Source organism: Anomaloglossus baeobatrachus, chromosome 9, assembly GCF_048569485.1.
Source record: "Anomaloglossus baeobatrachus isolate aAnoBae1 chromosome 9, aAnoBae1.hap1, whole genome shotgun sequence".
Taxonomy (NCBI): Eukaryota; Metazoa; Chordata; class Amphibia; order Anura; family Aromobatidae; genus Anomaloglossus; species Anomaloglossus baeobatrachus.
This window is the reverse complement of record NC_134361.1, coordinates 84994264-85011037: the sequence shown is the minus strand read 5'-3', so window position 1 is coordinate 85011037 and position 16774 is coordinate 84994264. Positions and strand designations below refer to the sequence as shown.

Here is a 16774-nt window from a genome sequence, read left to right as displayed (position 1 = left end):
TCTAACGTATCGGGTAGTCTAGAATGTGTATGGAGGTTAGCAGATTGAATAATAAGGTAATGAATGGACTGGATGGGTTAGGTATAATTTAGTATTCTTATAATTCTTTATTGGTTTTAAAATGACAAACAACAGAAGGAACAGTTTTAATAGATGAGTCTAATCTTTAATGATGTCCATGGCTTGTAATGAAAGAAGGCCATGAACAGTGTAAAGTTAAGTAAAAATATGCTGATGCTGTGATGTGGCCCAATGCTGGTATGTGCCCCCATCGTGGTGCAGCCACCATCCTGACATGTGCCCCCATCCTGCGGGGTAATGTGTGCGGGGGGGGGGTGGAGCCGAGCGGGGCTATGGCGCTGAGGACGACAGTGCCGGGGACTGCATTGCTGGGGACAGGTGACTATCCAGGTGTGTGTGTTCAGTGTAAACATGCGGAGTGCGGGGGGGCGGAGCCGAGCGGGGTAATGTGTGCGGGGGTGGTGGAGCTGAGCGGGGCCATGGCGCTGAGGAAGTCAGTGCTGGGGACTGCATGGCTGGGGACAGGTGACTATTCGTGTGTGTGTTCAGTGCATACATGCGGAGGGCGTAGTGCGGGGGGGGGGGGTGGAGCCGAGAGGGGTAATGTGTGTGGGGGGCGGAGGCGAGCGGTGGGTATGTGTCGGCTGGGTTGCCGGCGTGGGCTCCCGAGGGTGCAGCACTTACCGGGGATTCGGGGCTCCATGTGGGTGTGGGGAAAAGTGTCGGGCGTCGTCCTGTCGGCCCGTAGTTTGGGCTGTTCAGTTAGCTGAGCCGTTGGTCGCAGGCTCTTTAGCGTGCGCGCGGTGTGGCGACGGTTGTCACTGTAATGACGTAATTTTGGAGCAAGACAGACAGAATAAGGCAAATATATATACAGCCCACCACATGCAGGATGATGTCGACCACATCACCCATTATATAGTATACATCAACTCTTAGCGTATTATGACCTGAAAGTCGCTGGTACAGTATAATAGCCCATTATATAGGGGATAATGTCCCACACAGTGATATCCACCAGAGTCCTCCAGTATACAGTATAATATCTACAACAGGTCCCAATATACAGTATAATGTCCATCAAAGCCCCCCATGCAGTATGATGTCCACCACTGCCAGCAATGGTCGGGTCGCAGGCAGAGAGGTGAATGTCTGACGTTGCTCCCTTCGGCCATCACTATGTTGAATGCTGGAGGAAGGTGATGGGCGGCCCCAGGCATTCAGCAATGCCAGCAGGTTTTTTCTCCCCAAAATGTTGCCCCCCTTTGGGTAGGCAGGAGGTAGTGCCCTAGGAAGGTGGTTACCCTACCTAACCTCTCATCTCTGCCCTGGATCTACATAGTATAAGGATTTATTTTCACACTCGCATCATATGACTGTTGGTGAACAGTATATTTATTGCCAAATACTGGACTCCCATCATCTTGTGGACCCCTTCCCCCACAGAAAACACCTTTCTGAACAGGCTGGCTCACTCATAACAAATGATAGAAAATTGTATAGAGCCCCCTGTTTTGCAGTTAGGGCCACATCGTTGAAATGTTATCATCTATCCTCTGATTGTACCCATTTAAAGGAGCCATTAATCGAGAAACATTTGTCTGTAGGATCACCCCTTCCTGACAATCAGCCAGTATAATCGGGCCGAGAATCCGCCAGCACTCGGCTATCTGTAAAATCCTTATCGCCAGCACATCGCCTCTGTATAGACAAGTGAGGTGCTTCCTGTTGTTTGTACACAAAGTGATCGTATTATTGGGGTCCTGTTTTGGGTATGTAAATAAACCAGTACCTGAGTCCTAATCAGCTTGTATACATCCAGTGGTGGTAGGACCATCTGAAGGGGCCATGTTTGTGCATGTTTTATTCATTATCCATTATGACCGCAGAATGCCCCTATCTGCCCTTACCCCGTTTTGTAGCCAGAATCTATTTGTGACCGATTTGCATAGATTGACTCAATAACCAGACCCCATCTGTACTTGTACACGTCCCCGTGATACAACCAACAGTTCATCACTTGTTTCCATCTTATCCAAAAATGAGAGATTAGGCAAAAGTAGCAAAGATAATAAAATGACAATTTTCCAATCCCTGCATTCTACCTTTTATTCAGAAGGAACATAACATAAATTATCTGCGGGCGCAAAGATATATGCAAACGTTAAATATTTGGATAATATTACAGTATATCTAAATAACTTTTTATAACTTCTGATTGTTATATTACCAATGAACATGTCTGGTATATTCACATTTATTAAGTGACTTTAATATGAATAATGAAGATTCTGTCCATCAGGTGTTAGGAATATGAGACTATCCTGTAATTGCACCTTGCCATATAACAATGGGACGCATTCATAGCTCTGAGGTTTGAGGCTTCCTGATCATTTGATGGGACAGTTCCTCTTCTGTCATGTGTGGGACAACGTGACCCGAGTGCACCATCATACGGGATGAACAGGGAAGTTGTGCTCGCCCGGTCCCTCCTGATGGAGACTTTTTTCAGATTACTGGTAATTTATACTTGGGTAAATGTGTTTGTTCTAGATAAGGGATAAGCCGCTTTACATCAAATGCTCCTAATAAGCAACCACAAGCCGTGTTATTTATCACCGCCCATTGGCTGGCGGCCATCGTCCTGATAAATTATGAGTCCGCGGACGCAGGTGACATTTCCACATTCAGCCTGTATGTGTGGACATCTAAGGTCACATCGAGACTTCCGCCTCTACAGAGAAAGGTTGGGGAGTATTCTCAGAATTGTGTGCCTGGGTTACCGAAAGTGAAGGATCCGAGGAAACATGGTGCCCACGTGCATCCAGTTCCTTTAACATTTCAGGGTTCATTTACTTTTCAGCAAGGTGTGTTATTTGTGCAAGGATCACGTCTGGCAGACCATCGACACAACCCATGCAATTCCTGAAAAGACTGCAATACTTTACAAACATAGATTAATTTCACGTGTTGGCTTCCGCAACCATTCCAGCTGTATACTTCAGCCTGTATTGTAGCCAAGTGACTACGTACCTTGTGTGAAGATGTTAACCAGACCTATGCGACTCCATTGGGAGCAGACCACAATGCATTCTGTGTGGTCTGATCCACATACTGCTTTCCATCTATCCCCTACTTTTTAGGGTATGTGCACACTTTGAGTATCTGCATCATTTCTGCATCTCTTGGCATTTCTGTTTTTTTAGGGTTTATGTCAGCTCTATAGTGTCCTTGGCATCAAGCCCTGGTGTTAGTAATGGAGAGGGGTCTATCAGAGACCCCCCATTACTAACCCAGTAAGTAAAAAGAAAAAAAAACACACACAAAAATACTTTATTTAAATAAGCATTCCCCTACACTTTCCCTGGTTCACCATTTTATTAAAAATAATAACCTTTTGCAGGTCCGACGTAGTCCATAGATTCCAAGGTACTCCACAAATGGAAACCTGTCAGACATAGAGATAATTAAAAACAAGACATCATCTCTCGTTCACCATTTTATTAAAAAGCAACGTTCCCAGGTTAGACGTAGTCCAGTGGTTTCCACGACGTTCCTCCATGACGTAGACCACAGGTTATTGAGCATCTGAACGAGGCTCAATAGACTTTGAGCAGCAGCGACTCCTGGCTCACGTTGCGCTCTACGAGACCCGGCGACTATGATGAGCGGTGACGTCAGGGACGTCCTGAGGCTCCATAGCCTTTGATGTACATAATTGAGGAATGTCTTGGGAACCGCTGGATTACATTGGATTTAGGAAGTTTGCTTTCTAATAAATTGGCGAACGAGGCACAGTGTCTTGTTTTTCTTTTTTTCTTTTTATGTCTGTCAGGTCTCCATTTGTGAAATTAGTCAGATTCCGTGGACTGTGACGAACTTGCATGTTTTTTCTTACTGGGTTAGTAATGGGGGTATCTGATAGACACCTCTCCATTACTAACACCAGGGCTTGATGCCAGCTTACACTACACAGCTGACATCAACCCATACCCACATGAAGAAATGGCTGAAATGGGAGAGAAGGGGTTAATGCGCATTTTCGTATAGAAATGAGTTGAGTTTGGAATCCTGGATATGTGATTTATTGTTAATGTGTTTCAGAGAACAACACACTCCTTCATCAGGACTAATCACAGGAATGGCCTATTTCTTGTCTTCCACTTCACTCTACAGAAGCTGAAAGTCCACACTTCTTCAACTGTTTTCCTAAAGTGTAGCACTTTTTGGAGGAATTCCAAGAATATATATCCTCTGTTTGGACAGTTGACACTTCCTTTATAATGGCAGGTTGTGCCAGAATAGTAAATGAGTCTCCTGCTGGCACAGTATGCAGGACAATCGTAGGTAGGTCGCCGTGCCCTGCTGTGCTCATTTATAAGGTGCCTCATAAAACAAGGTGATAATGAGGACAGGTATATGATACAGTAATGCTTTGTAACCATTGCATATTCACCAGAGAATTTATTCACAGATGTTTTCCCATGAAGACGTATGTCAGCCAGTTGTCCCAGTTTGGAGAGGTGGTCTAACTCTGGACCCTCTTTTTCCACTTTTTACAATGACGTACCTTTTATAAGTAATATGAGGGGAAATTCCCTTTAAAGTGAATCTGTCACTGGGTTTTTACCACCTAATTTGAGGGCAGCATATTGTATAGCTGGAGACCCTGATTCCAGCAATATGTCACTTACTGGGCTGCTTGCTTTGGTTTTAATAAACTCAGTTTTATCAGCAAGTTATCATCACTAGCAGACTAGTAAATCTGCTGTTGTGTAGTCCTCCATATTCATGAGCTCTATATAACACTTTCCCCACCACTGGTTGGCAAAATTTTGCTCATGCACAGTGTACACCGAAGCTGTCAATCAGTGATGGGGGCTGGGTTATAGAGCACTCCGCATTGAGAAAACTAGTAAATCTGCAACAGATACATTGTGATTGTATAAGGGCTACATACAGCAAGCAGCCTAGTAAGCGGTACATCGCTGGAATCAGCGTCTCTGCCCCTACATCTTGCTGATCTCAGTTGGGGAAACAAGAACCTAGTGGCAGATTCATTGTAATATTTGTTATCCATTATTTGCCTTATGATTTGTGTGCTGACGGCACATAACCACACATGGGGCGGCACAGTGGCTCAGTGGTTAGCACTGCAGCCTTGCAGCGCTGGGGTCCTGGGTTCAATTCCCACCTAGGACACCATCTGCAAGGAGTTTGTATGTTCTCCCCGTGTTTGCGTGTGTTTCCTCCGGGTACTCCGGTTTCCTCCCACAATCCAAAATCATACTGATAGGGAATTTAGATTGTGAGCCCCAATGGGGACAGTGATGCCAATGTATGTAAAGTGCTGTGTAGTTAACAGTGCTATATAAATGAATAAATATTATTATATTGTTGAGACGATGATGATGAGAGTCAAGCGGTCTCCCGGGATCTGACTGCTGTTCCAAATTATAATGTCATGAGTGCACACGAGACTAAAATAACGGACTACGAGTCAGTTATAACTATCTCCATGACAGACGCTGACCAACTGATATTTATTCTTAGACAAAGCCTTTATAGGACCAGGAAGTAAAGGGTGTAGACAAAAGTGTAGTCCAATCAAGTATCGCAGGTTGGGGCTTCAAGACGTATAGGAATTTGCATAATCTCTGCCAGATTGGTCAGTCCAAACTTTAGGAATTTTCCTTTGTTCATTATCTTGGGTGTAGACAGGATGTGGCAGCCATCTTTAAGTTAAATGTGCTACATGTGCATATAAATATTGTATTAAGGAAAAACACTGAATATTCAAATATATATATATGTATGTAATATAATGTATATATATTTATATGAGAGAGATATTAATGAGATATATATATATATGTTTTTTATATATATATATATATATATATATATATATATATATATATATATATATATATATATATATATATATATATATATTTATATATATGTATATATATATATATATTTATTTATATATTAATGAGAGAGGGAGATTATATATATATATATATATATATATATATATATATATAATAATCTCTCTCTCATTAAAATATAAATATATATATTAGTAAGAAACAAAAGCATGCATAAATATGTGTTAGTTTTACATCTGCTAAACTATATACCTGAGTCTATGAAATGGCTGAGTTAAGTATTTTGGTTATTTAATTCTTATCCTCAACAATATAAGGAGTGTGGTGTATACTCTGGGCTATACATAATGATGCATCCCGGGCAGCATAGATCAGTGAGAGCGTCTTGTACGTGCTGGTACAGTGGAGAACCCTGCCTCTCCGTATCACACAGCAGTATTAGCTGAAAGTTATCTTTTCTTTCTGTAACAGATGAGTAAAGAATGAATCTACTTATGAATGGAAAGTTGCAGATTGGAGATAAGTGATGCACGTAGACGCTGCCATGAAATCTGATTAGCCATCTATTGCACAGATGCTGCAGGGAATTGGTGACATCAGAAGCCAAGACTGTTCATATAGCATCTCTGCAGAGAAGCTGGACTTGGTGCATTGTGTCTGCCGGCGGAGGCATCTGACGCTGCCTCACAGGACGTACTAGTGTAGGTTTAGACATTTTGCAGTGCTGGATGACCACTAACATTCCTCTCCTTTTTATTACAGAAGCAATATGGCGTTGCAGTCGGTGGCACTGCTGGCTGTCATCCCTGTGGAGGGGATGACCTGCAGCTCTTGTGTCCAGAGCATCGAGCAGAAAATTGGCACTCTCAATGGAGTTCACAGTATTCAGGTTAGTACAGAAGTTTCTACTGGTGACCTTTTTTTTCTTTTTTTTTGTTCCTTGTTGAATCTCGGTTATGTGAATTTCTCCTGTTATTTTAGCCTGTGCTTATTAGTCCATTACAAATATACTGAGCAGATATTGATTGTGGCTTGCCTGGCCATCTGCTAATGGAATACCGTCTGTGGATACCAGGGCATCCCACTCGCTGCCTATCATAAGGGAGGAAAAATAAGGCGAAGACAAATATCAGTGCCACTTATCAGCCCTTTGTGTTCACAAGAAGGGAAAAGTGGTGTCCAAGGCAAAATAATATGTATATATGATCAAATGTGCCTGTTTATTAAATCAGCCCTGATGTCCTGGATTGCCGGGCAGTTCTAATGAAAGACCTGCTTGTCTTTGTGTTGTCGTGGGACTAATGATGTGCCTGTAGGGCTGGTGGCCGGATCTGTGCAATAGCAAAGTTAGCCCCCTTCTTTGCTGCTTATTCAGCTGTACCTTTCTTACCCGAAATGGTTTAGTGATGTGCTTAAAAGAAACCTGTCAACAGGTTTTGGCTAATTACTCTGAGAGCAGGTTAATGTAAGGGCAGAGACCCTGATTCCAGCGATGTCACATGCTGTCCAGTGATGTCATGTTTTTTACCCTCTTTTTCCCTTCACTTTTCATAATTTGTTTTCTTAGCAGGAGATTATCCCTTGAGAAATTGTAATCCTGCGGCCATGTAGCCCTCCATATTAATAACCTGGCCCCACCAGTACGTAGCAGCTTTCTGTGTACACTGTGCATAGGCATAAAGCTGTCAATCAGTGGTGTGTATGTGGTTATACAGAGCTCCACATTCAGAGAACTTGTAGATCTTCAACAGATAAAACACTTTAATCAAAACTACATCCAGCATCCCAGTAAGTGATACATCACTGGACTCAGGGTCTCCTCTTTTAAATCTTAAGAGGTAGCAAACCTAGATGTTCCACATTTAGTTTTACATATGAAACATATTTAAAAAGTGTTTCACCTGTCAAGGCCAGCAACTGAATCCCCAGATTTTGGGGGAATGATGCCTGATGCCTGTAGACCCGTGTTTTGTGTCGTAGTGCTTGCTGATGGTGACGGTTTTGCACTTCTTCTCCCACATTTGCAGCCCTTGTGCCTGAAAATGTAGGGAAAGGCCATTCTTGGGAGAATCTTCTGCCTCCTGCTCCTGACCCTTTTCTGTTTTAGGTAGATAAATCAATGATAAGGAGCACAACCCACCAGGGCTGTATAGATTATAGGTGGCAGACTCTCATACACCTTGTGGCTGTTGATTTCATTTGTTATTTCAGTGATTTGCTTTTAATTGAATCCCCATTGCCCAAACAGCAGCAGCGTCCTGGTAATTGCAGCGAGACTTTCCCCGCAGGGCATGTCGGAGACAAACGTCAGAGGAATAGTGCGCAGCTACCGACTAAATTAGATTTTACCTACATTTTACCAAGGAATCAAATGTTCTCATTGCTCCAATTATTCTTATTATATTACTTGGTATTGCCCATCTAGCTTGTGTACGTCGTTTGGACACACTGCTTTAATGGCTTCTGACGGGGGCATACACTAAGGGTATATGTGACCGACAGGATGTTTACCCGTAGGACCATTGTTGAAAAGCAGAACCAGTATAGCGCTCGGCGTACACTTTTATTGCAGTGGCTCTCTGTACAGGAAAGTGCAGTTCTTATACTAAGGGAAATGTTTTCTGCTAATTTAAGTGACCCATCCATGTAGCAATACTCAGCAGCGCTGATGTGGTACAGGGCCTGCGGGGTCGGTCAATTGCAAACACTGCAGTCTCGGTAGGTATGTAAAATGAAGTGAATACAACAAACAATGCACAATATGGTAGATTAGTTATAATGAAGACTGTTTATAAGTTTCTTCATTTTAGATGCAATGAATCTAGTTCCAATGGTGTATGTAGAGTGAGAGGAAATAAATCACTTAGGCTATGTGCGCACGTTGCGTATTTGCATGCAGTTACGCTGCGATCTGCACCGCAGCGTAACTGCATGCGTCCTGCATCCCCTGCATAATCTATGAAGATTATGCAGAAGACGTGCGCACGTGGTGTATTAGAGCGCAGCGCTTCGGCTACTGCCCGAAGCGCGCGTTCTAAGAAGTGACATGTCACTTCTTTCCTGCGCTTTGCCTGCAGATCCTGCTCTGTCTATGGGAGGGGCTGCACTCAGAGCGCATGGAATCGGCTTTTTTTTTCATTACGGACTTTTTCTGCAGCGATTTGAAGCGCACGTGTGCTGTTCAAATCACTGCAGAAATTTCTGCATGGACAGTACGCAACGTGCGCACATAGCCTTAGGCAGGTCACCATCCCATTACACTTGGAAAAATGTACGCATCACATGGACCTTTCCAGTTGTAATTGCCCCTGAAATCCACCACTCCTCTAAAGGGATGACGTCTCTGCTGCTGGTTGGGTGACTGATGGTCAAGACGTCATCACTTCTGGCCAGCCAGAGATTCCAGCGGATATTCTTACTCTTATAAGCATCTTTACAGTATGGTAACTTAAAGAGGTTTATCCACTACTTTGACATTGATTGCCTATCCTTGATGGCCTCCTTTTGATTAGAATGGGGGGCGGATGTGCAGCACCCGGCCATGGCCGCTATCAGAAGACGGAGCAGTACCAGAACTGAGCATTTCCAGCTGCCTGCTGCCGTCGCCGAGACTTGGAGCAGCTGATTGGTGGGGGTTCAGGGTGTTGGACCCCGGCCAATCAGACATTGATGACCTATCCTAAGGGGTACTTTGCACACTACGACATCGCAGCTGCGATGTCGGTGGGGTCAAATTGAAAGTGACGCACATCCGGCATCGCATGCGACATCGTAGTGTGTAAAGGCTCGATGATATGATTAACGAGCGCAAAAGCGGCGTAATGGTATCATCGCTGCAGCGTCGGCGTAATCCATAATTACGCTGACGCGACAGTCTGATGTTGTTCCTTGCTCCTGCGGCAGCACACATCGCTGTGTGTGAAGTCGCAGGAGCGAGGAATATCTCCTACCGGCGTCACTGCGGCTTCCGTAGAATATGCGGAAGGAAGGAGATGGGCGGGATGTTTACATCCCACTCATCTCCGCCCCTCCGCTCCGATTGGCCGCCTGGCGTGTGACGTCGCTATGACGCCGCACGACCCGCCCCCTTAACAAGGAGGTGGGTCGCCGGCCAGAGCGACGGTCGCAGGACAGGTGAGTCCATGTGAAGCTGCCGTAGCGATAATGTTCGCTACGGCAGCTATCACAAGGATATCGCTGCTGCGACGGGGGCGGGGACTATTGCGCTCGGCATCGCAGCATCGGCCTGCGATGTCGCAGCGTTCAAAGTACCCCTAAGGATAGACCCTCAATGTCAAATTAGTAGATAACCCCTTTAATAAACAGAGAAAAGCCCTTTTAAAGAGTGGCTATAGTTTTTATAGTTTCTATAATGGTTTGTTGTGCTGCCGTGTAGATTATTAAAAAAACCACACCAGTGTGTTTTTTTTTTTTTTTTTTTTTTTATTTTAAATTTTACCACTGGAATGATGCTTTAAATCCAAATTCCCTGCCTTATACTCCTCATCCGGCATTTTCATCTTTTTCCAGTGTTGCTATGGTCTGTCTTCTCCAGTTTGTGACCTGCTGACAGCTCCAGTGTATCATGGAGTGTCCGGAGGTCACATCTCAATACAAGTCTATGAGAGCCTAGTTCTGGCTCTTATAGACTTGCAGTGAGAGCTTGTGACATACTGTAACTTCTGACCAGTCAAACGTTACTGGTAGAAGATGGTGCTGTGGGATTAAAGTGACGCTGAAAAGGACAAATACGCTAGGCAATGAGTATAATACAGGACAGGAATTTAAAGCACCACTCTAGTGCTGAACACAAAATAAACAAACCGCTGGAGTGGTGCTTTAAATCTAAGTTCCCTTATACTCATCTTCCGGCATTTTCATCTTTTTCCAGTGTCGCACTGGTCGGGGTTCTCCAGTTTAGCTCCAGTGTATCATGGAGTGGCCAGAAGTCACTACTCAATACAAGTCTATGAGAGCTTTGTTCTGTCTCTCCGAGACTTGCATTGAGAGTTTGTGCGTAACTTCTGACTTCTGGCCAGTCAAACGTCACTGACAGAAGATGGGACCAAAGTGATGCCGAAGAGGACGAATACGCTGGGTAGTAAGTACAATACAGGGATTGAAAGAACCCCTCTAGCTCTGAAAAAAACCCAAAACAAAACCGCTGCAGTGGTGCTTTAAAGTCTGATTTATTATTGAGGCCAATGGTGGTTGAATCCACATGCATTAATCTCCCGCTGTTGGCAGCCACATTTGTCTGTGTGACTGGTACATGGGATTTGGAGCTTTGTGTTGGCTCTATGTTAAAATGAAAATTCTAAACCTATTAAAGGGAACCAAACATCAGCATTTTCCTATATAAGGTGCAGCCAGTGCAGTGCTGGCACTATCAGGCACCTTGTGTACATACCATTAGTGAGCAGCTCGGATGTTTAGGAGGTGAAATTCAACTTTTATAAAGTTTGAAAATTCTGCACTTTTTGATTGACGTGTGCACCTCGCTGCTAATGTCCGGGCGTGTTATGCACGTGTATCCCCGCCCACCCGTCGCCTGTTCCTCCCTCTCACTGGCCGTATGAAAATTTCTAATCTTCAGTTATACGGTGTCGGAGTTAGCGCCTGCGCATAGCGTTCATCTCTGGCGCCGTGTTTTTGATTCTGAAGCTCACAGTATTATGGTGCATGAGAGGGCGGCACATGCGCCCTCGCTTCTTCAGATCTGTTGTGACCGCGGGAGCGCGCACGGTCACAACAGGACTGAAGAACAGCTGATCTTACCGATTAGCTGCAGCAGATGATATCGTAGGAGACGTCTGCTGCAGCTAATCAGGGTAAGATCAGCTGTGCTCCAGTCCTGTTGTGACCGTGCGCACTCCCACGGTCACAACAGATCTGAAGAAGCGAGGGCGCATGCACCACCCTCTCATGCACCGCCCTCTCATGCACCATAATACTGTGGGCTTCAGAAACATGGCGCCGGAGATGAGCGCTATCTCCGACGCCGTGTGACTGAAGATTAGAAATTTACATACAGCCAGAGGGAGGGAGCAACAGGCGGGGGGGGGGGGGCAGGGATACACGTGCATAACCCGCCCGGACATTAGCAGCGAGGTGCACACGTCAATCAAAAAGTGCATGAATTTTCAAACTTTATAAAGTTGAATTTCACCTCCTAAACACCCGAGCTGCCCACTAATGGTATGTACACAAGGTGCCTGATAGTGCCAGCACTGCACTGGCTGCACCTTATATAGGAAAATGCTGATGTTTTGGTTCCCTTTAAGAAAACAACCCTATAGATAAGCTTTGAATGTATATGTGATACAACCAGTTCCACACACTCTTTATTATACATATCATATCCAGACTTTTGGCTGGCGTGGATGTTCCTCTATTTTCTTTGGCTGCCATATGTCATCTCTGATTACATTTCAGGTGTCGCTGGAGAGGAAAACCGCTGAGGTCCTTTATGACCCTGTTCAGCAGACGTCAGATGCTCTGCAGGAAGCTATTGAGGACATGGGATTTGAGAGTGCACCTGTCGTCACAAACCCTCAGCTCGTACCTACAGAGAGCACCTTTCTCTACACATCCTCGGAGCAATCTGCGGAGGACATCTGCACTGGACTCCTGAAGCTCCGAGGAGTCCTGGACGCCAAGAGCTCTCCAGACGGAGCAGTCAGTGTGACGTTCATACCCTCGGTCATCAATATTGATACTATCATTCAGACATTTCCAGGACTCTGTCTAGAAGCGATGGGCTTAAATAAGAAATCTTCAAATTCTCCGGACAGTCAAACTGCAGATGTCTTGGTAAAAATGAAGGTGGAAGGCATGACGTGCCATTCTTGTACCAGTACTATAGAAGGCAAGATTGGGAAACTCAACGGAGTCAAACGTATCAAAGGTAATATGTTCTGTGTGTCTACTGTAGGGTCGGTGGCTGATGGAATAAATGCGCTTTGCCCACTCCAGTATAGTATATGGCTTGGTATTGTTTTCTCATCCTGTATAGTAACATATAGAAAGAATCTGAACATAAGACTACTTTATTCAAAACCTTGCGTGACTACAACGCGTTTTGGGTTACTGAGACCCTTTATCAAATAACCTAGACGCTATATTTCAGGTATTGGGGGGTTCCTGATGATTACATAAATATAGTATTTTAAGATCATTTTATGAGAAGTCTGAAAAAGTAACCAAATGAGATTATTGTACCCACAAAGCAGATGACACATATGTTACAATAGGGGCATTACAGTGCCCCTCTAACACTTCACATTTCCACTTATTGGGTTTAGTAAGTGTAAGTGACTCTTTATAAAAAGTGTTGTCCTTATGGGCAAGCACTTCAATGGGAAAAGTATCTCCAACACAAACTCAAGCTGGATACAGATGAGGCCGATTTATAGACGACATTTAGGTAAACCTCGTTGTTTGGGAACACTTAGGACATTGACCATGACCATGTCAGAATAAGGTCAAAATATCATTATGGTCTTGACTGCTTCATGTCTGTAGGATTTCTTGTAACTGATGTGTGTTTTTTCCATTTTGGCAGTGTCCTTGGACAGTCAAGAAGCTCACATAATCTACCAACCTCACCTCATCACCACTGACGAGATCAGGAGCCAAATAGAAGAAGCTGGTTTTACAGCAGCAATTAAGAACAAACCCCTTCCAAAACTGGGAGCCATTGATATTGGACCCTTGACTAATGGTATTAAAGATGTAGCAGCGTCCAGACCAAAGTCCCTCAGTGACCTGTGTAGAGGGGTATTCCAGGTGGAGGGCATGCACTGTAAATCATGTGTTATGAACATTGAAAGCAAAATGTCTTCACATCCGGGGGTGCACAGCGTTGAAGTGTCGTTAGAGAAGAAATCGGCAGTGATCACTTATAATCCAAATGTCCTAAGTTCAGATGTACTGTGTCGGGCCATAGAGTCTTTATCACCGGGCATTTTTAAAGTCCGACTTTCTAATGGTCAGGATTGTGGTAATCCTTCCGACGCCCAGTGTTCATCAGAAACCAGTAATACAGAGCAAATCGCCTCTAACCGAGCACATCCGGAGGCGTCTTCTAGGCTCACCACTGTGAACATTGAAGGGATGACGTGCAATTCTTGTGTGCAATCTATTGAGGGTCTCATCTCTCAGTCGCCAGGAGTAAAAACTATCAGGGTGTCTTTGGCAAACAAAAATGGGAAAGTGGAATATGACCCTTCTGTTACCAGCCCTGAAGCTATCCGAGCAGCCATAGAAGATATGGGATTTGATGCCTCACTAGCTGGTAAGTGTTCTCACACTGCTATGTACCATCTTCATACTATTACCATCAAAAACCTCACATATACAGTACTGTGCAAATGTTTTAGGCAGGTGAGTAAAAAAAATTCTGCACAGTATGAATGTTTTCAAACATAGAAGTGTTAATAACCATTTGTTTTCATCAATTAGCATAATGCAAAGTGAATGAACAAGAGAGAAATCTAGAAATCTGGTGTAGGATTAATCAATCACAACAAACAGGTGATAGTGATCTTCATAGGTAGTTAGAAACAGTCATTAACTGAAACAGAAACAGCTGTGTGGGAGGCTTAAAGTGAATCTGTGATCTTAATTATGCTGTTCAACATGTGAGTAGAGATTTTGGAAAGGTATGTTTTGTTTTTTTTTCTTCTTTTCTGAAACTCTCCAGCTTTTCAGAAACCATATGCTTTAATGATGCAGCCCCTGACCAGAGCTGGAGATCAGACTTGTCCAGTTTTGCCCTTAGCAGGCTTTCCTTTCTCGCCTTTTCATTGGGGGACACAGACGGTGGGTATTATGATTTCTCCAGGGAGACGTGACACTAGATTTGCAAAAGTGTTAGCTCCTCCCCCCACAGCATATACCCTAGCTAGGCAGGAAACTAGCTCAGTTTTTTCTAGTGTCAGCAGGGAGGCTGACATGTCTGGACTGAGCTCCACCAGAGGTGCCTCAGGCCAGCTTATTTTGTTTTTATTTTTTACTTTTTATTTTGTTTTCTTTTTCTTTATTCATTCTATTTTTGATAGGGGCAACACCAGGGTGCCTTGCCACCCCCGTTCCCCCCGTGTGCGGGCAGAGGAAACCTGGCGTGCACAAGCTGTCAGTCTTCCCTCGCGCCCAAGTGGTTGGGTCTGCGTACCCCTCCAGGCTCCCTGGAAGCACCTCACACCAAGGTAGCTCCAGAGGGCTGAGCAGAGCCGAGGACCTGCTTCAGCTTGGAGCCGAAGATGCGTCCCTGAGATACCCGCATCCATCACCGACGGAGCCAAGAGCAGGTAGGGAGACGATGAGTCATCTGTCCCCTGCATCCAAACCGCCGCCTGGAAAGGCGCCGATGGGCCGATGCAGGCCGTGATCCCGGGAAGCATCATTAATTTAGCCCCCGGCTTCGGCCTGCATTCTAGCAACGCCCCCTCTCACTGCTCTGGAAGCCGCTCCCTCACTCAGGAGCAGCTCCTTTCCGATTGGCCGTCACGCTTAGTCCCAGCCCTGAGACCAATCAGCCTCCGGGGGCCGTCTCTCTCCTCCATGCTGCCAGGAACACTGGACGCCATTTTCCACGTGGGGAGCAGACTCGGGTGAGATCGCCTCCTTGGCTCTGCACTTCTGCAGCACTATATACCGCTCTGCTCAGCGGTAGATCGCTGTCTCTCTAGCGGTGTGTGCCTGCTGGCTAGCGGTGTATATCAGTTATTAGTGGTATATACTGGCTCTGCCTGCAGGTATATGCTGGCTGTTTGACAGTATATGCCATTTTGCTATGGTATATACCGGCTCTGCATAGCAGTCACTTTATAATACTGCTAGTGGCTCCTCACTCATACTAACAGCGGCATATCCCTATATAGGGCTGTAGGACTCTGTTGCTGACATGCGTAACCGCAAGGGTGATAAAGCTTCCCAGGCGTCCTCTACGGACCTGTACTATGCCTGTACCACCTGTGGACGCTCGTTTCTAATGACCAAAGCTATCCACTATGCCGGGGCTGCGATGCCCCTTCTACCGTGTCATAACAGACCCCGTTGCTGGACCAGGATGCCGTGCAGTCTCTGGATTCTGCTCCGGCCACCGGCCAGGCAGCACCCCAGTCTGATGACGTAATGCCTGTGTGGGCTCTTCTAATGTCTAAAAGGTTAGATGACCTTGCTGCTCAGATATCCCAGCCGTCCTCAGGCTCCCACAGCCTTCCCCCGGCCCAGCTCCCTCAGAGGAGCCTGCCTGCTTCGTCTGGTCCCTCTTCCCCAGAACGTAAAAAGGCTGTTTCCAAAAGGCGCCATTGCGACCTCTACGCCTCATCCGACTCTGACGATAGTCAGTCTGACCGAGGTTCCGTGACCTTTAGTAGTCACGATTCTCAAGACTCTGACTCTGATTCAGATGTCCTTTCTGAGTCTAGGCATATAGAAGACACACTAATTTCGGCTGTCAATCGCTCTCTGTCGATCTCTGAACAGCCTCCTGACCCGACTTCTCAGTCGGCACAGGATCCGTTTTTTTGGCAAATTATATCTAAACGGTGGGTTCACCCTGATAGAAGGTTTAATAAAAAACCCTTCTCTTTATTCGCTTATCCCTTTCCCTCTGAAATGGTTAAGCCCTGGTCAGTACCCCCTGTTGTGGATCCGCCAGTATCCAGACTGGCTAAACACACGGTCATGTCTGTTTCAGACAACGCGTCTCTCATGGACTCGTCCGACAGCGCAGTTGATGCTGCGGTTAAATCTATTTTCCAGGCTTCGGGCTCCTCTCTTCGCCCCCTGTTTGCCTTAACATGGGTCGCGAGAGCTATGGGTGTGTGGAGCAAGAACCTACGCAGGATGCT

At 45.3% G+C, this 16774-nt stretch overlaps 1 protein-coding gene across 2 annotated transcripts in view; it reads left to right on the top strand.

Moving 5' to 3' along the window:
- The window catches only part of ATP7A (ATPase copper transporting alpha), a 132440-nt gene that overhangs the window by 18671 nt on the left and 96995 nt on the right, over window positions 1-16774 (top strand). For both annotated transcript variants that reach the window (XM_075323856.1, XM_075323854.1), the window contains exons 2-4: window positions 6678-6804; window positions 12351-12822; window positions 13480-14211. In XM_075323856.1, coding sequence (XP_075179971.1) covers window positions 6685-6804; window positions 12351-12822; window positions 13480-14211 — 1324 coding nt within the window. In that variant the 5' untranslated portion in view covers window positions 6678-6684. The remainder of the gene's footprint in view (window positions 1-6677; window positions 6805-12350; window positions 12823-13479; window positions 14212-16774) is intronic.